The 24,915-nt window shown below is 30.8% G+C and overlaps 2 protein-coding genes across 3 annotated transcripts; both read left to right on the forward strand.

The window, feature by feature from the left end:
- The first annotated feature begins 1,906 nt into the window (after positions 1-1,906).
- On the forward strand, positions 1,907-2,496 carry LOC112491225 (small polypeptide DEVIL 3). Its single transcript, XM_025072404.3, has one exon. The coding sequence runs from the start codon at positions 2,047-2,049 to the stop codon at positions 2,185-2,187; it is 141 nt and encodes a 46-aa protein (XP_024928172.1). The 5' UTR covers positions 1,907-2,046; the 3' UTR covers positions 2,188-2,496.
- A 16,330-nt stretch (positions 2,497-18,826) lies between these two features.
- LOC107416551 (transcription factor DICHOTOMA) lies at positions 18,827-23,211 on the forward strand. 2 transcript variants are annotated; one of them, XM_016025060.4, is made up of 3 exons: positions 18,827-20,288; positions 20,418-20,494; positions 22,096-23,211. In XM_016025060.4, the coding sequence occupies exons 1-2, from the start codon at positions 18,959-18,961 to the stop codon at positions 20,453-20,455; spliced, it is 1,368 nt and encodes a 455-aa protein (XP_015880546.1). In that variant the 5' UTR covers positions 18,827-18,958; the 3' UTR covers positions 20,456-20,494; positions 22,096-23,211. The 2 variants fall into 2 exon arrangements, with proteins under 2 accessions (XP_015880546.1, XP_060672239.1); XM_060816256.1 differs by lacking the exon at positions 22,096-23,211 and having other exon boundaries at positions 18,828-20,288; positions 20,418-20,797.
- The last annotated feature ends 1,704 nt before the right edge of the window (positions 23,212-24,915 follow it).

Below are 24,915 nucleotides of genomic sequence, written 5' to 3' on the forward strand. Positions count from 1 at the left end.
TGTAGAAGACAGGAGGCTCCCCTAGTGAACAACAAACCCACCAAAAACCAAACTTGTTTAGTGTGTAAAAATACAGAAGAGAAGGAACCATGTTCCTCACGAGGTGGTCACGTGCAGGCATGTCTACTTTGTGCTGTACAACCATGTCGTTCTGTGCAATTTACTAGAGAGAAAATTAAACCACCAAATAGGGACGAGAATTAAATATATTTATATATATGTATATATAAAATATTTAAAAAAATTGATGAAGGCCATCGTCTTCTTTAATCAAGCCCTTTTTTTTTTTTTTTTTTTTTTTAAGTTTGTAATGGGGGTGAATTGGACCCATACCTATTTCACTCTTTGTTCTGATCATTATTTAGGAAACTCACACTGAAACTTCATGCATGATTGCTCTCATACTTCAGGTGGGCCAAATCCATGATTAGATAATTAGATATTTTCACTCTCTGTAATGAACTATATATAAGAAGTTTTTGTCTTTTTTTGTTTTTTGTTTTTTGTTTTTTTTTCATCAACTACAAGAGTTATATAATTTATTTATCTAAAAATATTATTTCTCTTTCTCACAGGGTATATAGCCAATTACCAATAGAACCTCCTTCAAGAAATAGTATTAATTAGGTACTAGGAACTTGTTTTGACTCTTCATCTATATTATATTAGTGAGGGGGGCATTTCTAAATCAAAGTTCTTTGCATCCTTAAAAAATAAAAAAATAAAAACTACAAGGTTAACTTTCCAGCAATTACCTAATAGAAATATGAAGATTTATGAAAATTTAGCAGCTAATATAATTAATTAATAAGATCAATATAAGCAGTTTCCAGGATATTAATTTGATACAATGCAATGAAGAAGCTAGCCCGGGTTCATGTCTGGTCGAGTTGACTTCGATTTCCTAAGGGATTTGCGAGGAACACAAAACAAAACATGTGGGATTATGCTTCCTATTTGGCTAAAAACGGTGTAGTAAATATTACTTTTCATTAATGTTGCATACGTCCACATTTGTTTCTTTGTTTTGTTTATATTATTTGTGAGTACGTTCCACACTTTCCACTATTTAAAATATATATTAATTGGGATTTATTAAACTTCCAGAACAAGTGGATTACAGCCTATATATATATATCTATATTAAATTACATACTTTATTATAAATATATTTATGCTGCGGAGCATTCCATTCAAAATGTGTCAAAAAAATCCAAATACTTGTCTGACCATTCAAGTTCAACTTGACTCTTAAACATATTGATCGGCTTATCTACGTATTTACACCTTCATTAAGATAATTAATTTTTAAAATCAAATTAATCATATAATGAGGCTGTAATCACAAAATTAATTGTCCCTCAACCTGCAAGTACTTATGTAGTGGTCCTGCTATATAATTGGAATCTATATAGTAGTTAAGTGGCACACACATTATCCATCTTTCATCAACTTCTTAATAAAGCAAAATAATAATAGACCTTGGGCCAGATTTACATCAAATTAAATTTTCTCAGCAGCTGGAAAAAAGCATGCAGAGAAGGACTGGAACCAACATCCCACGTTTTTTTTTTTTTTCTCATAAAAAATTATTATACATGAAAAATTTATAATGAGATGGATAAAGAGAAAATAGGAGAGTGAGTGAATTTATAAGATAAGCTTGGGTTAAATAATGGCCGACCAATAGTCTTGGTGGTAGATATACAAATATAAATATTGATGGGCTTAAAGGATGACGTGGAATTTTAGGTGCATGGAATCGTTCAAAAGGGAGGGGGGTGTGGGGTCCACTGAGCCAAAGTGGTGTTGTTGGCTGCATTTTTGTTTTTTTTTTGGGAGCTCTTATGCAGGTATTTTTGGACCACCATCACCACCCACCTTCTATTTATATCAAGTTATCAACCCCACTCTTCTTCCCAAACATTACAGCTTTACAGCTTTACAGCTTTAGCTCCCTAACTATATCTCACTTTCAAACTCTCGCTCTCTTCTCTCTCTCTCTCTCTGTGTCGGTAGTCTGTGTTGTTTAGCTTTGCAGAGATCATGATGAATTTGAAGGTTAGCAATGGAGAATCTAAGAAGAAAGTTTCATGTAGAAGGCTTGGAGGCTATCTTAAACAACAGAAAGGAAGGCTTTACATTATAAGGAGATGTATAGTCATGCTTCTCTGTTGGCATGACTGAACTTTAGTTTTTTTATTTTAGTACCTACCACGTTAATTATGGAGCAGTAGTGCACTAAGCAGAAAACTCTAGCTCGCCACCAAAAACCCCTCTTTGATCTCTCTCTGTCCCTTTTTTTTTTTTCTTTGACAATAATTTTTTCTAGCTAGCTAGTTCGAAATGTAAATAGCAATGAGCAATATTTTGTTAGCGGTTTCAATACAATTTTATATTCTGTTTTAATTTTCTGTGCATGACCATGCCTCTAGTTCATGATTTGTACAATGGAAAATGTTCAAATTAATTACACAATATTTCCATTTCGTTTAATCCACTGCAGGGTCCTTATGTTACCTCTCTCTCTCTCTCTCTCTCTCTACTTTGCATGTTGATTTTTTAAGCAATTTTCAGCACCTAGTTTCTGCAGTTTCAATAATGTAGATGCATATCCATCTCATTCTGTTGCATAATTAGCAATTATGGGTCCTCCAAACTCCCAAAAATACAGTGTGAGTGTACGTGAGTTTACAGCATTTTTTTTTTTTTTGGGGGGTATTTAAGGGTGAGTATGAAACATAAGTATTTGATTAAGTTAGATTAGTATATTTAGTACTATTGATAAATAAATTAAGGATAATCATGAGTAAGCAAAGAAAAAGAGGGAAATATTCTCCGGAAAACAAGGGATAAAAAAAGGTGTAAAAGTATTGAGCTACTTTGCATTTGATGATGTGTGGGCTATAAAATGGTTGTGGTCTTGTCAACTCAGCAATCAAATTTGGTTTTGAAAAATTTTTGGCCATCACATGCAGCTTGTACCCGATGATTTGACACTTCTAATTCCGTTTTTCAAATCCTTTTTACCATCTATACATACATACGTGTATTTTTACTATAAGTTGATCCATGTTTTCACAAGGTAAAAAAATAAAATAAATCAATTTTTTCAATTAACCTGATTTAAATATAATTTAATTTTTTTAATTTTAAATATATCATATAATTTCCGTTCAAGTTTCAAATATATAGTTATCATTTTTCTTCGTTATTATTTTATTAACACATTTTAAATTAATATCATTCAGTCTTTACTGGGTGTAGCTTTTTTAAATTGTAATTCGTATAAATTTAAAAAGGTCAAGATGAAACATACCATAAAAAAATTATTGTATTTCAGGAAAAAAAAGAAAGCAGCAATAACAAAAAGCAATTTTTATATTCTCAATGAATTTGTCCAACAATTTCTATATGTATTTCGTATATTATATGTGCTATAAGGGACCGTTTATAGGAATTGCAACAATATCATTCTTTTCGATCGTCAACCCAGCATCTATTGGATCTATTTTATCAATCAACAAATTATTAATAAACCAGCACCTATAGTCAAATGAGATAAGCTTTCACCAAAAAAAAAAAAAAAAACCTTAATTTATATATGATTGGTCTGTACTTATTTAAATGTATGATTGAGTTAGATGCCGCGTCAAAAGATCACTTATCAAATTGATAAGTCCGCTAACAACGTTGTCCCATGACAAGTAACTAATATTTAAATTAGAATAAAATTTAAATTTTTTTATAGTTTAGATTTTACTGGGAAGTTTTGGAATCAAATTTTTTTTTTTAATTTTTATAACGTTTGATTAGTAATAGGAATATTAGAATTTAAAGTAATTAATTCAAGTTTTGTATTATAAATTAAAAATAATTTTATATTTAAAAAAAATATCGTATAACTAGGTCTAGGAATTCTCAAAAATTGCACTTCTCTTCTCTATATTTTGAAAATTAATTTGAGGTTTACATTTTTCCATCTCCAAATAACTATTCAGTACAAAAAAGTTGTCAATAATTTCAAAAGAAATATATTCCAAACCAATTAATTTTACCATTTATAAAGTAGAGCCTAAAGAAAAATAATTAGTTACATGTTTTAATATATATTTGAAAAACTTGAAAATGCATATATATATATATATATATATATAGTTAGGTCTAACATGGTAATTTTAGCATCAGGTGTTTTTTAAAGGATTGGAATTTAAAAATTAATAAATATTTTAATATAAATTTAATGATATATTAAAATTCTATTTAAAAAAAATAATCCTAGTAAAAATCCAAATACCATAAACATGTTTTTAAATTTTAACATTTAAATTAAAAAGTTGAAAAAGAATCTTGATAATAAACTATCAAGTTGACATAATAGAAACTTAGTTGTACATATATAATTATAAATCTTATTCTTATATTTAAATTATATATATTCTTAATTTCCAATTTTATCTTAATCAAGCAATAAAGGCAAAATGCTTCATTATTTTTGTGTTACTTTAACTATTAATTTCTCTAATAATATCCAAATAATATCATGGAAAAGTTTCTGCACAATATGAAAGTACTTCACTTGAAAGCCAAGATTTTGTCAGCTGCCATATATTGCAACATATCGATACATAATTGTCACCACGTACGAACCTGCATATACAAAATGATAATGGCTTTAATATGACTGTCCAGGGGAGAGTTAAGATAGCCACGCCTTTTCTCGTTTAAAAAGCAAATCTCATTGAGAGCTATTAATAATAGGAAAAGGAATATGGATAAGGAATTAATTTTCATTTCTAAACCATAAAATTAATTTAATTATTAGTTAGTTCCTATATCATTCTTAATCGAAATTAATAATTATTAAATAATTTAGCAAGAAGAGCACATATAATGGATAAGATGATATTCTTGATACATGGAGAGTACATAAGAAAACCTCATCAAGAATGAATGTATTTTCAATATTTTACCAGTAGATCAAGCTTATAAATATATACTCTGTGGAATAATTTTTTGTTAAATATTCTTTGAAATAATTGAATTAATTAGATAGATAAAATTGTGAAAGGACTTTTATCTAATGAATCTCAGCTACTTTTAAGTTGGAGATTCAAATTCAGGACTGTAACTTATTCTTATTAGGCTACCCTAGACCTAAAACCATCAAGTCAATGAACAAGAATTTTATGAGATCATCTGCTGTGAAGGCCAAGATGATATTTAACCAACATACCAACATGCAAGGCCATGGTAATTATTAAATTATATACATATTATAGTGTAATAAACTCATTAATTTAATTAAGAAAAAATAGACTAGCTAGCATTGGGTCATCTTACCTTCTAACAAAGTTAAGATACTGACAAAAAACTATCTGGCTAGAATCCAAAAATGCCTCTCGTGAAGAAAAAAAATAAAAATGAAAAGGAAAAGAAATTATATGTAAACAGGAAAGTGGAGAGCTCCATCTCTTTATGGTTAATATTACAAAGAGCTGCTTCAGCTTTTCATGGTCTGTTTTTTTTTTTATTTTTTTTTTCCGTTTGTTTTGGAAACCGACCAAATTTCAATAGGAGAGTTTGGGACCATTTTGAACATTAATTAATTTACACTATTAAACGATGGTGTGCGAGACACAGTGGGTCTCACCACAACTTTTAACTCTTTTGCACGTGCAGAGAGTGGCAATTATGGTAAAATAAGTCGTACTCCAACAGTGAATCCTACTGTTTGAGTTTTGGTCCCCCAGAAAAAACACAGAGCTAAAAAACAAACCCAAAAAAAAAAATAATAAATAAATAAAATAAAGAGGGAAAAAAAGAAAATGACTTTGACTGTGAAAAGTAAAACCAGTAGTAATCTTAGAATTCCTGTGCAACCCAATGAGTAGCTGCCACATCATGAGGAGGGTCCCGATAGAGTGTGCTTGGTCAAAATAACAGGCTTATCATGCCCACGTGCAGCGCCTAATGTTGAAGGCCCCACACTGAACGGTCTGATTCTTTTCCAATCAAAGGGTGGAGCCCAGTTTTTGTATGCTATTTGGGGTCTTCATTCTCAGTCACCTGCCTGTTATCATGCATTCATGAATGCCTCCTCTTCCCCATTTTGGTGACATTAAGAGACCTTTTACTGTGTAATACAAAGAAAGTGAAACACAAAACATCAAAGAATTGGATCAATGAGAAGTTTGATTAAACGCCACTATAGATATTACAGCTTTTGCTTTTGCTGCTGTTTTTCTTCACATTTTTAGCATCAAGTTTTGACAACTTTGATTGATTTTCTTTCTTTCATATATATATATATTTTTTTTGGGTATGAAATTGTTAACTGGTAGAGTGGCTATATATGGTTGGTGATGTCTCAAATCTCTAACCATATCGTATTATATAATATTATTCTTACCTTACCTTTTTCTTTTTAGTGGATGTGGGAAAAAAAACTTTGACAGTAGGTCTCAAACTTCAACTCAACGTGGTTATTCAAAATTTCAATTGTTGTGAAATGCCAGTCATCATTATTGGGTTTTATTTATCTAATCAGACGTTGTGTATATTAGTATCATGTTTTGGGCCAAATGGAATGAGCCTAATACTGTATAAAACAAGAATTGACCCATTATATAGTAATCGCTTGTCCTATTTTGTCACTTTGGGCTCTGCCCAGGTTTCAAAAGAGGATAGTAGCTTTTCCCTTATTTTTTTTAATCCTAATTTTGCTGCTACCAGCATTCAGACTATATGCCTAAAAATATTCATGCAAGAATGAAAACGGTCTCTTTTTGTTTTTGTTTTGGGTCTAAATTCACCACCAAAAACAGTAGTTGAAATAGATCCCTAGTTGATAGCCAGCGCTGTTATATATATATATATATATAAATTGTTTTTTGGGTAATAGAGCTGTTATATATGCTACTTTTTCCATTCTTATGCCTATATATGTATATAATATTCCCCTATATTGTGAGTGTCACATCAAAATGAAGGGCACTATACCTCTATGAACTTCTCTGCTAAAACCTCATAAAAAGGTTCTGCTCCCAAATTTAATTGTCTCGAGAATTCTTGGCACACTAGCGGAATCAAATTCTTTGTCATCCATACCCCAATGAAAGATTCATATCCTCTGGATTTATATATAAGCTTCCAATTTCCAAATTCCAATGACAGGGTTTTCTGAATAAGTTCATCATCTGCCGCCACTTTCTCCTTCATAGCTCTTCTTTTTATATAATGTAGCTCTCTTGCTGCGTCAAACCCTTGTTCCCTGAGCTCAAACCACAAGCTCCAGTTCCAAAAGATTGTTTACATATTTCTTTACTATAAAGTCATATATCATTTTTCCCAAATGAACCATTTTTTTTCCCCCTAAAGCATATTTATATTAGTAGTTTTTGACACTTGATATGTCTACAATGTGGGAGAAAATAAAATCCAGTAAAATATTTTGTTAACATAGATTAAAATATATCTAATCAAAGGGAGGAGGATCTCACTTAAATGTACTCTTATGTGATTTTATCATTGGGCCAAATTTTGGAATATCCAACAGATATATTTGAAAGTTTGCCATATTAAAGTTTAACCTGTTTTAAGAAGTTTGAGAATTAGATATAAAACATAGATTTGGAAACATGAACAATAAAAACTTCAGCAGACTTTACCCACCAAAAAAAAAAAAAAAAAAAAAAGAACCTTCGAGCAGAAAAAACGTTGCAGCAGATTTGTACTATTCTATACCAAATCAGCTGCTAATTAGCTCCTAGATATAGAATGTATTATATATGTATTAGGTATTTAAAAGAGAAGTTGATCCAGATCTAGATTCAAATCGATATCTTAGAAACTGTAGCACAGAATAATATGATTGAGGTGATAAATATTGGTGATTTCCTTGCAGATCAAGATTTTCAAAACTTGAATGTGACTTCTGTCAGCAAGACCATGCCTCTCTAGTTGTACTTTACCATTCCTTCCACGCATCATATACATTGGGAAAGACCTCATTTTTATTCTCTTTGTGACGTTCATTTTGATTTCAGCAAAAATACCCTAAAAAAACAAAAAGGGAAGAAAAACAAAACTTTCTAATCCTTAGCTCTACTTCCCAACAGAGAGATCAGTTATCAACTCCTACATCCAGTACTTAAAATAAAACAAAAGTTTGTGTTCAAATCCCCTACCATAGAATCTGCAAAATGGGACTATGAACTTAAGAGTTAAAATTATAATATAATATATGATTTTTTCTCTCATCCGAGAAATTTTTTTGAAAATTATTGAATTATTGGTAATAAAATAAATCTTGAAAAAAATATCTAGAATTTTTTAATGAAAACCAATGTATATATATAATTTTATTATAATAAATGTCTATTCCCCATTATACTGTGAATATTTAATATTAGATAACATGTTATGGAATACAAACGTTGACCAATACATACTATGTGGGAGAAAGGTAAATCTTTATTTATGTACATGTATGTATATACTTTCTTGTTTGAGAATCTGTCTATTCTATCAGTTATGAGCCATACCTGTATCCTACATGTCACTATAAATAAAACCTTGTCTTGGTTCCACCAAATTGCACACTGCCCCCGAGGGCAATCAGCCACCGGCAAAGCAACATTAAATGGAAGATATTATAAACAGGTTTAGGCCTTGGCTCATGACCAAAATCATCAGGAGACCATCAGGATAATGAACAATCAGATCATATGAAAATCATAGCATTAATCAAAGTAGGAATATTTTCAGGAAATTGGCAATACAGACATACATAATATATTAACCATTTATTTATTTATTTGTGAATACGATTTATTGTTCTCAAAATGTTATGTGAATCAATTAATATTAAAGGTTATCACCAAAAATAATAATAATAATAATAATAATATTAAAGGTGAGACCTCTAGTATGAGTTTATAACACTGCTTCTGAACAGTTTTCATTTTGATTTCTCGATCATGTGATCAAAGATGACCTAAAATATGTTCATCTATAAATATATACAGGACAGCCCAACTGTTTACCAGCTATTCAGACAGTGATCTTTGATTGGAATATCCCAAAGTATCCATTCTTAGCCTCTCAACGATACATAAAGCTTGAAAGGAACTAAAAAGATTACAACACAAATAGTTACTCCACCAACACCTCCAACGTATATATATATATATATATATATTCACCAAAAAAAAAAAAAAAAAACACACACACACACACACACACACACATATATATATATATATATATAATCAATACCACATGAAAAGCAGTAGAAGCTTGGAAACGTTTCACTGCAGGTTTTAGAGTCCCACATTGTTTCAGCCTAAATCATTGCATGCCTTTATGTATAGTAACCTCCATCCTCTATCACTGACAGACCAAAATTTCCCTTGTTGCTAAATTTGCTATGTTTGCACATGTTTATTTGTCAAGACCATGTGCCACCAGTAGCACTATAAAATTAGATCAATGAGTACCTGACTCTCTTTTCACAATGTCCTCTACTTCATTTTTCCCTAGCACAAACGCAGTTTGAACATCACCATAAAAGAATCTCAGCTTGCTCTAAACTTTCTAGGGCCCCATAGAATACTCACAAGGCAGAATTTAACCAACAATATAAATAAGAAAGGCGGTCCAACACGTGAAAATATTAAAATTAGAAATAAATATTATAAAAAAACTTGCGGGAATAGAGATTGATCTGATATCATATTGAAGCACTATTTTCAAACCTAGGTTGAGAAAGATGTAGATAGTTGAACAATGAACTTGAACATAGATTTTCCACTACCAGAAAGTAACAATCACTTAGATTTTCCATTACTAGAAAGTAACAATCACTTCTTTTAACTTGTGTTTATTTACCACATATAAAACTGAGAATGACAAATCATGGTGAGTGAGTCAGCCAGCTAGAAAGAGTAAAAAAAAAAAAAAAAAAAAAAAAAGCAATGAGTATAGTTTATATATACATTAAGAGGCATTAATTATATGCATTTCCTTAATGACATAAAAATAAGGAAATATAGGCATTAATTATATCTTACCAAGGAGTTAATACTTTTGTTTTTCGAATACCAAGGAATTAATACTTGCCTTCACTACAAACACTTCATTGGTTCCTGGTTGGACATCAATTTTAGCCACAAAAAGTTTCAAAAAACAAAATAAAAAGAGCCACAAATTTGTATCCGTACTATCAGACGGCTACTGTAAATCACAATTTTGTATCCGTACTATCCGACGGCTACTGTAAATTAAGCTTTCTTTATATATATATATATATATATCATTCATTATTTTATTTCTTTTTATTTTTTATTTCATTCATATTGAGAAAGCTCAAGATCCTCCAGAAGCTGTTAACTCTAAAAACTTCAAGAAATTACAGACGGAGTAGTTGTTAAGAGAGTTGTTGACTAACTGTCTGTCAAGCTGTTTTTATGTGTTGAATTATTTCTACATATTAACTAATGCCTGAGATAGTTGTGCAGAACATGCTTTCGGTTACTACTTACAATCGAGTCAGCAGACTCAGCACTAGTCCTATACATTTAATATATTATATATTATATATATAATATTTGTACATTCATTCTAGAAATAGATAAAAATTCATCTTTCTTTCTCACTACTTTCTTCTATCATACTACTTCCCCTATTGTTGCTCTGCAACTTCCACAAGTTCATCTTCTTCAATTTTGTCTTTTTTTTTTTTTTTTTTTTTTTTTAAAGTTAATCCTGAGCTTCATCAGAGACAGAGACAAGGGGTGGTTAAAGTTAAAACCTTAAATGCTCTTGAAGCAGCTTAATGCACAAATGCTAGCTACTATAAATTTTACTTCTATGAACTAAAATAGCAAACAGGTATGTATAAAGTCCTATAGCATTTCCATTGCCATATCTTTAGCATCTCTACTTCATAAAGTTCTATTTTTAAGTAGTTTAATGCAGTTTAATCTTGGGATATTTCTTTTTTTATTTTGCATGGTAAGTTTAAATTACACTTTAGTTAATATTGAGCCATAAGTAGAAGAACCGAGCAGATAGAAAGTCTTAAATATGCATTAATGGCCTTATATAGGGCTAAATCCACATCCACTTCTCAACTAAAAGCATATGAAAAGCAATGTGCCTTTAATGATCATATTAATTAGTATGGCGGCAGAGTAACACAAAATCCTAAATGCAACTATTTTGCAAATAGAACGGCAAGTCTAAGTTTCAATTGGTAACTTAATGAAAAGTTTGTTTTGTGGAAACAATCAGCCTATACCTAGAAAAGTTCTATAGACCAAAATAGCAAGCTAGAAAAAATTAGAAGAGTCGGTAAATGGTAATAGTCATCTTTGCGTCTAAAGTCAAGTTGTACCGTCCCCAAAAAAAAAAAAAAAAAAAAAAAATAAATCATAAAAGATGGATTTTTTTTTTTTTTTTTTTTACTGAGATAGAATGGATAGTTGAGGTTGGTGCATTTGTTGAGAAACATACAATACAAGCACAAGCTCAATTACAAGTCGATGTGGTTCCTTATGAGGACCCATATTCATTCATCATGATTCGTACAATTTCTGACTAGACAGACCACGTGTTAGCATGATGGAAACAATAAGCCTAGGCATAGCTTCAATGCCTTGTCAGAAGGATGGTAGGAAAACACAAAAAAAAAAAAAAAAAGGGGGGGGGGGGGGGGGGGGGGGCATGAAAGTCTAAAAAACCTCAGTGCCTTAGCCACTAATTAGCCATTCTTTTACCCTCTTTGCTAGGTTTAGGACAATTAGGCTACACACATACTCCAATCCAATCTGCTTTAAGTTTTGAGGGATATGAATATATACCATAAAAAACCCATCTTTCTAATCCATCATGTTTTAGGCCCTTTTAGATCAGTTGCCCATTCAGACCTCTTTTTAAGGGAGTTTTACAACCCCCTTTTTTCATGGGGTTTTCTTGTGCTTAATAAGAATTTTATTCATTAAAAAAAATGTTTTAGGTCCTTTTAAGGAGTACTTAATTTGTTGTAGCTAGCTGGCCCCAAGTAGGAGCATGTAATATCAAATTAAGTACTCCTTATAAAGGCCTAAAACTTTTTTTTTTTTAAATGAATAAAATCCTTATTAAGCAGGAAAAACCACCATGATTTCTCTCATGGTGAGCAAATTAAAGTTATGGACAAGAATGCAAGCTCAGCCTCAATTCCTAATTTCCTAGATATGAATCGGGGGTTTTCTATTAGGTAATGGGAAGCCTAGAAATTAGCTTTTGTTTGGTGACCAGTTCCTTCATAAATTGCTCATAAAAAGAAACCTTTGAGATTCCCTTTTTCTTTATTGCCTTATATTAATTGCCTCAACATTCACTTATCACTTTTTTGAGTGTGTACTACAAAACTTTATGCTACATTTCAACTTTTGAAACAGGTAATGAAACAAGGCCCTTCTACAACTTTATTTTTTTTTTCCACTAAAATATCAGTAAATGAAGAATGATCAATATATATAAGATGTGGATTATATATATATATATATAGTAGATGAAAAAATGTAAAAGCTATCTCTTCATGTATTACCTCAAAATATACCCACTTGCTGGCTTATGTGAAGGCATAACCCATTGCTATATAGGTACTTCGTCTATACATAGCTATTAGCTAGGTCATCAGATTAAATAGTGAAAAAAAATTTTCTCTTTTTTTTTTTTTGAATTTTTTTTCTTATTATATGTTACACATATTTTTTATATTTACATACAAACAATGAATCCATTTTAATCTAAGATAATATAATGAACTTCCTATCACAGCTTATGCTGGACGTTTAACGTCTTCTTATCCATTAGTAAATCACAATGATGCCGAACAAAAAACTGCTTCATACAGCCCAATAGATAATTATTTCCATGTATTTCACAAACTTCTACATGCTTAATATAGTTGATAACTTGATAATGAGCTAACTAAATAATTCACACATAATTCCCTAATCATATACACTACGCTAATATTATACATTTTTTTCTTTCACAAATGATTTGGAGCAAAATCTAAAGTACAATTGTTGCCATGGAACATAAAACGGAAATTGACAATTCAGTTTTCTCACCCTGCCATAAAGGGGAGACAGTTTTTATCAAAAGCCCAATTGAGATACAGCTTTAGAGAAACTGATATTCTGAAAGCAACTGTTGAAGGAAACTTGACGCAACACTGCCCTAATATCTCATATATATATATCAAATTTTTTTTCTTTGTTTTACTTGTTATTCTTTTATAATTGTCCTTGTTTCTAAAAGAATTATATATACTTTCTACGCAGAAAACATGAAAATGAAAGAGAACAAACTACAATACCAATCATTTAACAGAAGAACATTTATAATGTGAAACATCACAACCGACAAACTTTAATTAATTGATTGAAATTGCTAGCTAACATTGTAATATTTATATATATATATATATATATATATTAATATAAAAATCAACAAGGACCGTTTTACAAGTTAAAGAAAAAATCTGTCTCATTACTGTGGAGAAAAATAGTTGGCAAAAAGAAAGTGTTTTGCAGTAAATTAATTACTCACCAAGATCATGTTCATAAAATCTGGACCTTCCATTGAAATAGTCTTGATTCTGTAGCAACTCATAATTGTTGTCCTTCGAAGTGCACATGTATATATTAGAATTATGACCCAAAAAACTAAAAAAAAAAAAAAAGAAAAAAAAAAAGGAGAGAGAGATCAGATAAAATTAAAACAAGTACTATTCCAATTACTAGAGGATCATATATGAAAATTTAATGTGAGAAAATAATAAATTAAATGTCAGTTCAAAGTTTCAAACATTTGGGGGGGGGGGGGGGGGGGGGGGGGGGGGGGGGGGGCTCTTGTTCGTTTCAATGAAAGATGATTTTTTTGAAATTGAGATAGTACCAGGTACTGATGGTGCTATTGATTGATAGGCTTACAGTAGTACCTGATATGACGTGCACATTTTTTAGATCATTAATACTATATACACATATTTAAAAGTGAAGAATAATCATCTCGAGGCCTAGTTCTTCCAAGGGTATTTTTACTAATCTTGTTGACCCTTTTGTTACACTGTTTAATAACCGTATAGGTACATGATTGGTGAGAATATATATGTAGGTTTCACTTAAAGGGTGTTTTATTTTATTATAGCTAGGAGATGTATCGGCTGTGGGAGAGTAAAAAAGAAGGAGATCAGTGTGAGAAGGAAGTGCTTGACAAATTCTGCTAGCTGACAATAGACACCATATGATGTTGATTAATTTGTCAAGCTGACAATAGACCATATGATGTCGATTATAAATGGACCCAATTGATCAGATAATTAAAAAAATCTGAAGCTCCTCCACTTATATATATCACACACACAAATTAAAATCATTCAAATATAATAATGCTTCTTTTGTTTTTTTTTTTGTACACCTCTTATTATAGTTTGTTCTCGTCATTAAAAACAGACCATACCACCAAACTAACCGACAGAAAGAAATGATAACGAAAAGACTATATGTCACTTTAATCTTGTCCTGCAGGGAGACCTTTGGATTTAGCCCGTGTTACAGGAGAAATTTGCAGTTTATAACCGGATTGAATTTTATGAAAATATATTACATATCATTATATATGTGTGTGTGTGTGTGGCTGTAAAAATTCTAGAAAATGTTGGATTACAAGCACTAAAATTCTGTCTTTTCTACTGTAAAATGATTTTCTTACTTCAGTCTGCTATTAATTCTGCAAAAAGTGTCATAGAAAAAATATAAATTATATGATGATTTACTTTTAATAGTTCAAATTAAAAAAAAAAATGATATTTCAACTTGATATCAAAATTAAAAATTATTAAAATTTTAGAGTCAAAACTCTACAATTCTATTCAAAAAGTAAAAATGTAAGTAAAAAAAAAAAAAAATTGATATTTCAACTTGTTTAAGTTTTTTGAAAAAATGATGCTTCAACTGAAAATAATATTTTTTATGTGGTCTTATCAAGCAATTCAAATCTTCACACTCCTAGTTTAAAAACTATTACCATGTTGCTCAAGGTAACTTAAAATCTTCATCAATTTGCTAATTTTGTTGAGTCATCTAGAGTAGGTACGCTACATTCTTTATTAATCTTTAAAGAAAATGAACTTTACCTAATTTTGGTAAGCTAGAAGTGAAAGAAGAAGCATACCAAATATTGGAGCATTTGTTACCACAAAGACTGAGAGACTCTCTTGAAGTGTTGGAAAAACCATCATTACACACTATCCCCTTTCCTGCTCACAGATTGGAGATATTGAAAATATATATTTTATATTGGTTCTAGTCTTCGGAAAAGGACACCTGCACTTGAATTCTTTCCAGAGTCTAAAAACATTTAGACAGTGGTAGCTACTGCTCAGATTCTCTTTATCTCACTGCAAAACCTCAACAGGCACATCATTATTAATTATATGATCAAAAACCCTAAGTGTTAAAAAAAAAAAAGAAAAAGAAAAAAAATTCTGCTTTAATAAAATTTTCTTCTAAAAAAAAAGAAAACGTATAGTCCCAATTAATGCAGTCCCACATTATTTTTCTTTTGCTGGGACATATGTGTTGTATTTTTATTTGGAACTTTTGATATTTTTCATTTTTTTGTTCTTGGATAGGGAAAGAAGCCAAATGAAGTTGGGGGGGGGGGGTGTGGGTTGGGAGAGATAAGAGGTGCGGTGGGGTACATTTTGGACAAATCTTCGTGGCTTTTGAAAGGTCCAGAACCAGTCTATCTTCACTATCACAATATACATGAATGTGACACTACTGATTAATCATTATTAATCATATATATATATGCATGAGCATGTAAGTACTACAAGTGCAGCATATATTTTTTGAGTGCAAGTAGGCAGTAATATTTTCCTAACACATAATAATAATAATAATAATAATAATAATAATAATAATAATAATAAAGATGGAACACTAACATGGTCAACGACTCATAGTGGAAACAAAAACCAAAACATAAATTCTTGGGGAAGTGTGTTTAATTAGTACAAGAAAATATATATATATATATATATATTAATTTATTAATTGATGGATAATTGTGTGGCTAGCTTCTAAAGTACTCACTTCCAATTAATTATGCTTAATCCACCAACTTTTTTTTTTTTTTTCAGAAGTGGTGATCATCACTGTCCATCTTTTTTCTTTTTTCTTTTTTAACTTTTTTTGGTACAAAGAAAATTCATTGATTACCGATATGAGATAAGATGATCTTTACCCTCCTGAAAACAACATTAAAACTAACCCCTCAAAGTTTTTATGTCACCTGGCAGTTGTTTCTATGCTCCTGCTTTCGTCTGTGTGTTTATGGAGCAAGGAAAGAAAGAAAGGGGGGGGCTGTACTGGAAATTTGGAAGAGATCGATGGAGACTTTTGTATAAAGATGGAAGACATGTATTGTCAATAATGCCTCAAAGGAACAAGTTTATTGGTACTAAGTACGGCTGCACCATCTTCCATTTCTTTTTACACTAGAGCTGAACACATATACAACATATATGTATATATGTACAGCTTATAGAACCTTTTTGTTAAGAGAAAAAGCTTAATACATATATATAGTTGTTAAAGGGAAAAAATAAAAATAAAAAACCAAAAATTCATGATGTAGTACTCATTGGACTCTTCTTAATCAAAATGAATGTGTGGCAAATATCATCAGGAGACATGGACATTAACATATTTGGAATATGGAACATGTAATGTCCAGTGTGAATATATGGCATATAATCACAACAGTACTAGTGGTGGAGGACAGCTAGCTAGAATTTAGATTATGGTTCAAGATGCTAAATAAATTCCTTCTACACTTTTGGAATTGTAACGAGGGCAATATGTATGTGTGTAGTATATGAAGGGATATGTACGTGTGTACAGTTTATATATATATGTATATATCCAAGATAACATCCTCCATCTAATTAATTAAATATATATATATATATATATGTATATATGTATATATGCAAGATAACATCCTCCATCTGATTAATTAAATATAAGAAAAAGTCTAAATTATATGTCAGTCAATATGGTGTTCTTCAACAAAATAATATATATATATATATATATATATGTGTATGTAGTAATGTTACAATAAATGTTTGTCCTGTTCTATGATGTACATACCTAATACATATATATATATATCCTTTAAAGTATAGAAATGTAAATAGTTTACAGGTATATCCTTTTGAGAATACATGTGTAAATTTTTATAGTGCTCGTTGATGCTGTTTATAGCAAAATCTTACACACACACACACACACACACACACACATATATATATATATTTATATATATAATATAAAGCAAAAATAAGCTACTTATATTTTTTAATTCCCAAAAAAAAAAGGTAGGGTAAAAGCAGTCCTCTTTATGTATTTAAAAACCACCACCAGTACTTATTTACACCAAAAAAAAAAAAAAAAACATTTACCACCAGTGGTGAATAAATTAAGTCTAAACCATGTATAACTTGGCTCTCTTTGTACATGTACAAAAGACTAAAACAGAACTAAAGTGATCTTTTTTGCCTTCCCAGTTTCCCCAAGTTTCCATGCTTATTCTCATTTTTTCTCTCACGTAGAGTCAACAAGTCATTGATATTAGGATATTACCCCAAAAAAATAAAAAAAAAGGTCATTGATATTAGGAATGATAAATTGTATTTGCTTTGAGGTGAAAGTGACATTAGATAGGGATTGGCCGAAACACACAGTACTCACGAAAGCAAATTACTTTTTTCCAAAACAGCATATTTGTTTAATGGTATTTCACTAATTTGTCTTTTTCTGGTATTAAGACACAGAGTCACGTGTGTGGTAGATATACATAAAAAGTTAAGACAAACTCAAAGCGCTCAAAGCAAAGCACTGTTTTCTACTAAAAAAAAAATTGCATGGCCACACCAAAGCCAACGCATAATAAGACTCACGGCCTTCTAAAAAAAAAAAAGAAAAAAAAAAAAAAAACGTAAACTCTAATTTGTAGCTTATTTACTGCTTCTTTGTTAGCCCACCCTTGGATTACAACACACAAAAAAAGTATATACATATATAACCCACCTACATCACTTAACCTACTTGTTCCCCAATTCTCTGAGAGCCTAAAAACCCTAGCCTCTCTCTCTCTCTCTCGTTTGGAAGTGTGGGAAATTGAAAATTAACGGGTCTAAAAGTTTGAAAGGGATTCCCATCGGTCCCAATTTTGCTGGCACAAACCCACACATACACATTATGGGTTTCATGTATTATACTTATATATTACCCAACAACCAAAAAAAAAAAATTAAAGAAAAACCTCACTCTTTCACTTTTACTCCCACTCTCACTCTCACTCTCACTCCTACTTTCACTCTCTCTCATATTCACATTCACTGCAGCATTGTACGTAAACAACATTACCCTAAAGATAAACAGCAGGAAATGGTTAATTCTGGAAACAAAAAGAAATTAAAGTGATAAAAAACAAAATTTGGTGAGTGTTTCTACTCCATTTATTTGGCCTCTTTAGTGCTTTTAAATTAATCAAATGAAACACACCATCTAATTTATAAAAGAAGAAAGAACTCTCACCCTTTTTTTTTTTTTGAGCAAGTAGAAGGAAAAAAAAAATTAAAAGGAAAGATATAAATGGATGTCAATCTCAAAGTCCCTACCTTGCAGCAGAAAGAAGGTGAATCTGAAAAGGAATCTTGAAAAAGATATAATGGGTGGGGGTGCTTCCTGAAGTGCAAAGAGCAAAAGGGTAAGGTACCCTGTAATTTTCATTGTAAGGCTGCTGCGCATAGCTTATTATCCATTACTGCTTTAATCCAAAAAAAAAAAAAAAAAAAAACAAAAAAAAAAAAGATCACCCACAAATGTTTTCTTCCACCAATACTTTGAATCCTTTTCCACAACAACAACAACAACAACAATATTACTTTCCTCCTTCTTCTCACCCTCACCATCTTCCTCCTCCTTCTCCTCCAATTCTCAACCAAGAAGTAGCCGCCACCGCCACTGTCACCCCCACAGCCTCTGCTACAGTCTCCGATGATATTCTTTTCCACCATGATCCCCTTTCTGCTCCATTCCTACTCAACATTTCCCCATTAATCCCTGACACTAGTGTCATCAATTTGGGAGTTTCCAACTCAGCTGGAACAATGACCAAGCAGGACATGTGCAACTTGTATGGAGGCCACAACCACCACCACCATGATCATCATCATCATCATCATCATCTTGATGGTGGTGTTCCTAGATTCCTTCCAAGGAAACCCATGAAGAAAGATCGGCACAGCAAGATTTACACGGCTCAGGGTTTGAGGGATCGGAGGGTTAGGCTTTCCATAGAGATTGCCCGCGAGTTCTTCGATCTCCAAGACATGCTAGGGTTTGACAAAGCCAGCAAAACCCTAGAATGGCTTCTTTCTAAGTCTAAGAAAGCCATCAAAGATCTCGCTCGGACGAAACTCAGCAGCACCAGCTGCGCTAAGAGCTCGTCTTTGACTTCGGAATGTGAAGGAGACGAAGAAGAACAAGAACAGGAACAAGAAGACAACGAACAGGCCAACAATGAAGTTGTTGACAACAATGAAATCATTCTAGAAGGTACGGTGGTTTCGAAGCGCAAGAAGATGCTGAAAGAGAAAAACATGAGGAAGCTTGACGAAGCTGCTGCTGCATTGCAACATCTTCGAACAGCGAAGGAGTCGAGGGCCAAAGCGAGGGCTAGAGCTAGGGAGAGGACCAGGGAGAAAATGTGCACTGTATTGAAGATCCACGATCCTAAAAAATGTCCTCCTACTCTCCATCCTTCAAGCACTAATCCTTCTTCTTCTCAGATCTTGAACCAATTGAGGACGATGAATCAGTTTCACGGCTGTGAAAGATCATCTCCGAAGATCGTTGCCACCGCCGAAATCATTGAAGCAATACAGGAATCGTCGTCATCGATTATGTCCAGAAGGAAACTGCAGAAGCCTACTTTGATTTCGAGTTTTCAGCAACAACACCACCACCACCAACAACTTAATGAGATCTCCTCAAAAGGAGGTCAAACTTCCAATGACAACAACAACACCAACAACAACACAAACAGCATGTTTTGTCCTAATTTACCTCAAAATTGGGACATTAACAGCCCCCTGATCGCTACTACTCGACCCAGTTTCCGTACCATTACCAACATGAATCTTTCTACTGGTATATATGTTATATATATATCAATGGGCAAAAATTGCACACCCTTTTTCTCTAATTTTTCTTCTTTTTCTTCTTTTTTTTTTTTTCTTTTAATTGATTTGTGTGTTTTTATTTATTTGAATTTTTCAGAGCTTCAAATCTATGGCAAAACTATGGGAGGCCAGTGAGAGTTTGACGTTACAATATGTTGATCTCTGCCTGAGGATGTAAGCTAGCTAAATCATTCTCTCTTTTGTTTGTTCCAAATTATTAATTATTATATAATATTATACATTTCGGATCATAATTAATTAGTTGTTTTTGAATATGCATATGCTTATATACTTATTCAAATATCCGTCCGATTAAAGATCGATGAAGGTATATTTTCTATATGACCATTAACCATTATTTTCTTCCTTTTCTTTTTTTTCTTTTCTTTTTTTTTTTCTGGGAAAAAAGTGCTGACTTGGTATTAAAGTTGACTTTAATTAAGGTTTCTGAAAACACAACAATAAGATATTGTGGTCATATGGCCCATGATTGGTGACAAAAAAAGGATCTTCAGGCTGTGATCTAACTAGCTTAGGCACTGGATTTGAGGGTGTATATATATATATATATATATATAAAATCTATATAAGACTTATTGTTTGTTCAAATTTCAAAGTTTTTTTTTTTTAATATTTTAGTGTTAATATTTTCATATTCTCCTATAGCTTTAAATTTATTACTAAACTTGTTAACTAAAATACTTGAATATCAAAAAGATGCTTCCTTAATTAAGTATTAATTAAAATACATGAGTATATATATATATATATATATATTAAAAACAACTAAAATATATACTTGGAAAAAAAATATTAACTAACAGAAATATAGATTGAACCCTTCTTCAAACAATGAACATTTTTCTGAAAATGAAGCAGCAATAGAAAACTTAATTTAAAACGTTGAGAACTTTTTTTGTTTAGTTTAAGTTAAACAATATTCATCAGCATGCATGTTTCAAATCAAAAGAGAGTCCAATAAAATTTTAAATGAAGAAGACCAATTAAAATCAATTAATTATGATACAGATAAATTTGTAAAGAGTATATAGGTTATGAAATTTGTTTGAAGAGAAAGCTTCATGATATTGAAATGTGAAGTTAGGCTTATTTCTCAAAGTTGAGGAGTTAAAAGAAAAAACTTACCCCTAAAGCTTCTGACCTCTAGCTATAAAGAACATGAGCTAATCCATGACATGAAGTTAGTTTCCTGTTTGATATGAAATAATTAAGTATATAGATTAAAAAAGTGCCAATTGTGCATTCAAATAATTCATAATAGTTAATGCCACATAACCAGCTACGCTAAATAATTTCTCTGTAAACAAATGTATTCATGGATAAACAGATCAAAATCGTATATAGTACTAAGTAATAAAACAAACTCTATAATGTTCTTACTATATCCCTTAGATCAATTCACCCTGATGAATTAAAAATCATAGTGTTCAATAAATAACTCAAATATCTAGATGTTAAAAATTTAAGATTGGCTTGGAATCAAAGTTGAGAATGTAATATATCTATGTTCAATTTTTTTGAAAGTGGCTGGAGAAAATATTTTACATTGAGAAAAACGGAAAGGATTTATGTGATATGTATGATTAAAGTTTAACTAGTTCGCTGATCTTTATTCATAGTTTAAAATAGCCATATAAATCCAAATTCCCAGCTGCTACCTATCCACATTTTGTGTGTGCATGTGTGCCTGCTTGTTTTATGAGTAAATTTGTTTAATTAAGGCTTCAACTTCATCTATACTTTTTGTGATCCAGGAGTACATCGAGAAAGGGTATGTCTCACCATTTCTTGATTAGCAACTTCTTCATAATGTAAGCTCACAGGCACCTTTGTAGATTGCAATTTGATATATAAAAAGTTTAAAGGTTAGAAGTAAAGTTGTTGTTAGGAAACTTAAAAATTTACTAGCTGTCATATATGTATGTCTCACAATGAAATATTGAAGAACTAACCATTAATAATAATGGACCTATATGGATTCAGAAACTTTCATTTGTTGGATTTCAATTCTTTGTCCTATACATATGAGCAGAAGAGCCACCTTGTGAATTATAGCTATATAGCATAGGAAATCATATGAATCCCATAATTCCATGCAATGTATCAAGGCACACTAAATATGTTTCTGTATATGTTAGACAAAAGGCGAAAGGGAGAAATGAAAGAGGCTTAGCCTGGGTCAGAATTTAGCTCAAGAAATTGAATTTGATGTGCTTCCATATATTGAGAACCATTAGAACAAATTAAAATTAAAAGGTTCCAAGACAAAACAAACAAACTATAAGCAACAGACTTCTGTAAAATATGGCACTACATGATAAAAAAAATTTAAGGCCAAATTGCCAAAAATTATAAAATTCAATATATTCTCAAGATTTTGAAATTAATCATGGGTAGTAGAACGGTAAACTGTGCCCCTATATGTGTGCCTGCCTCTCCTTTTTTATTACTTTTTACCTTTCTGAGTATTTGTGTGCATGTCTAGAAAATATGCATAAAGACTAATAATTAATATTGTCTATATAAGCATAGACTAATTTTACCTCCATGTACATGTGTGGGATTTCCTTGAGCCTAGTTATGGGTATTGTGGTTTAAGCTGACTATATTGCTGCTTTCTGTTAATAATATATTGAAGGTTATTCAGTAGTAGAAGATCAACTAATATTTGACCTCAAAAGAGCTATAAGTTATGGCTAACTTCCTTTCTATATACATAGTTTTCTTGCCTCAACTTACACATTAATGTCCTATAGATTAATATGAGTATGCATTCCATGTAAGGTCCTTGTGTCTTTTTTCAAAGAATGTCTCTTTCATTTCCTTTCCCCTTGTTAACAATATCAAAACTTGCTAAATTGTGTAAACCACTGTGGATTTATTTATTTTTTAAAAAAATTATCTAAACTACTCTTCAGATTTCCAAGGTGTTCCATTTTATTAGTTTATTAATTCTACATTATTCGAGAAGAGGTCTGGGATTAATTTATCACCTATGCTATACTGATACTAATACCAACAAATTAAGGGGGTCATGTATAATTCATCAAAACTGTCTCACAGATCTAAAGGTCATGGTGAAAGATTGGCATTCTTTTAATTTTGCAATATTTTGCCTATATGACAACCTTAAAGCAGTAGTGACTCTTAGGAAGTGTGTTTATGTGTATCCATTTATTTATTTTGGTTTAATTTAATTTACATGCATATCAATAAAGACTTAATTACTATATGTAAAGATATATAATTAAGGATTAATTTAAAAATTAACACACCTTTTTTCTCCTGGAGATCGCAAGAGAAATCAAGCATCCATATAGTTCAACCTAAATGAAACAGGATGATATTTATCATAGAAGAATCAACCAAATATATAAATCTATACAAATGCAAACATACAAATTTGCTACACTGGTTTTAGTGTTTTTCAGTAATTTATAGTATTTAATTTTGTAAAAAAAAAATAAAATTTGACAGCAAAATTTTAAACTTGTAAGAGTTGCTCTCTCTTTTCTTTTTTCTTTTGCACATAAAATTTGTAAGGAAGTTGTTCAAAATTAACATAGATTAATAGTATTCTTCTTATGGACTTCTATATACCTGTATCCTTTTAAGGTATCTGATATTGGATACCAATATTCCTTCAATTCTATTGCAGCAAAAAAACAATACCAATGTTCCTTCAATTCTACTGAAGCAAAAAAACATGTGATTGTAATGCCAAAAAAAGAAAAAAAAAAAAAAAAAGACTGTTAATATGTAAGTCTCCAGAAGTGCCTTAAAGTGGTCCAGCTTTCCTTCATAAAAAATAAAAAAGGAAAAAGGAAAAAGTTCTAGCCTATTAGCTTTCCATGATATTTTCCTCATATATTATTTTTGACTGGTATTAGTGATAAATACATTTTCTAGTCCTGTTTTAAAAAGTATTGAACTTTTGAAAAAAAAATACTTCCAATAATTAGTTTAAAAGAAATTAAGCTCTTCGTCTTTTTTTTTTTTTTTCAATATAATGTGTATTTAATAATAGAAATTTTAGGACTTTAAAGTAATTAGATTAGAGTTTAAATTACAAATTAAGGGTAATTTTTTTTTCCAGTAAATTCACATAATTAGTATTTTCAAAATAACACATATATCATAGCATTTTTAATGGTTTTGTAGATTGTGATTTATGTGGTACATAAACTGAAAAGTCTTGTTACCTATGTGGCATAGATTTCTGTTTAATAGATGTTTAAATAAAAAATGAGTCTTCAACAGTTCTATTTAATATTGATGTATAAATCTATTGTTTCAGTGTTGTTTTTAATTTTTTTACTGAGTTACACTATTTAGTAAACCTTAAAATAAATAAATCATCCTCAAAATATCTTTTGTTTTTATTTATTTTGTCATCAATTTAATAAAGTCATTAGACCAAAGCATTTTAAAGCATTTTGTTTATTGATTTACTATCTATTTTTCTAACATGTCAAAAGAATTTTAACAATTCGTTGAGTTGGAGATGCTTGTACTGCAAACAATGTTTCCACTTATTTTTTCTAAATTTATAAACCTAATTCTCTAAGCCTATA

This window comes from Ziziphus jujuba, chromosome 4 (genome assembly GCF_031755915.1).
Source record: "Ziziphus jujuba cultivar Dongzao chromosome 4, ASM3175591v1".
Taxonomy (NCBI): domain Eukaryota; kingdom Viridiplantae; phylum Streptophyta; class Magnoliopsida; order Rosales; family Rhamnaceae; genus Ziziphus; species Ziziphus jujuba.

What these genes read in the sequence shown, in the direction of transcription:
- LOC112491225 (XM_025072404.3), top strand. Translation starts at nt 2,047, where the DNA reads ATGATGAATTTGAAGGTTAGCAATGGAGAATCTAAGAAGAAAGTTTCA.
- LOC107416551 (XM_016025060.4), top strand. Translation starts at nt 18,959, where the DNA reads ATGTTTTCTTCCACCAATACTTTGAATCCTTTTCCACAACAACAACAA. An exon ending in CAACATGAATCTTTCTACTG is followed by an intron (nt 20,289 to 20,417) that starts GTATATATGTTA and finishes TGAATTTTTCAG; the next exon opens with AGCTTCAAATCTATGGCAAA.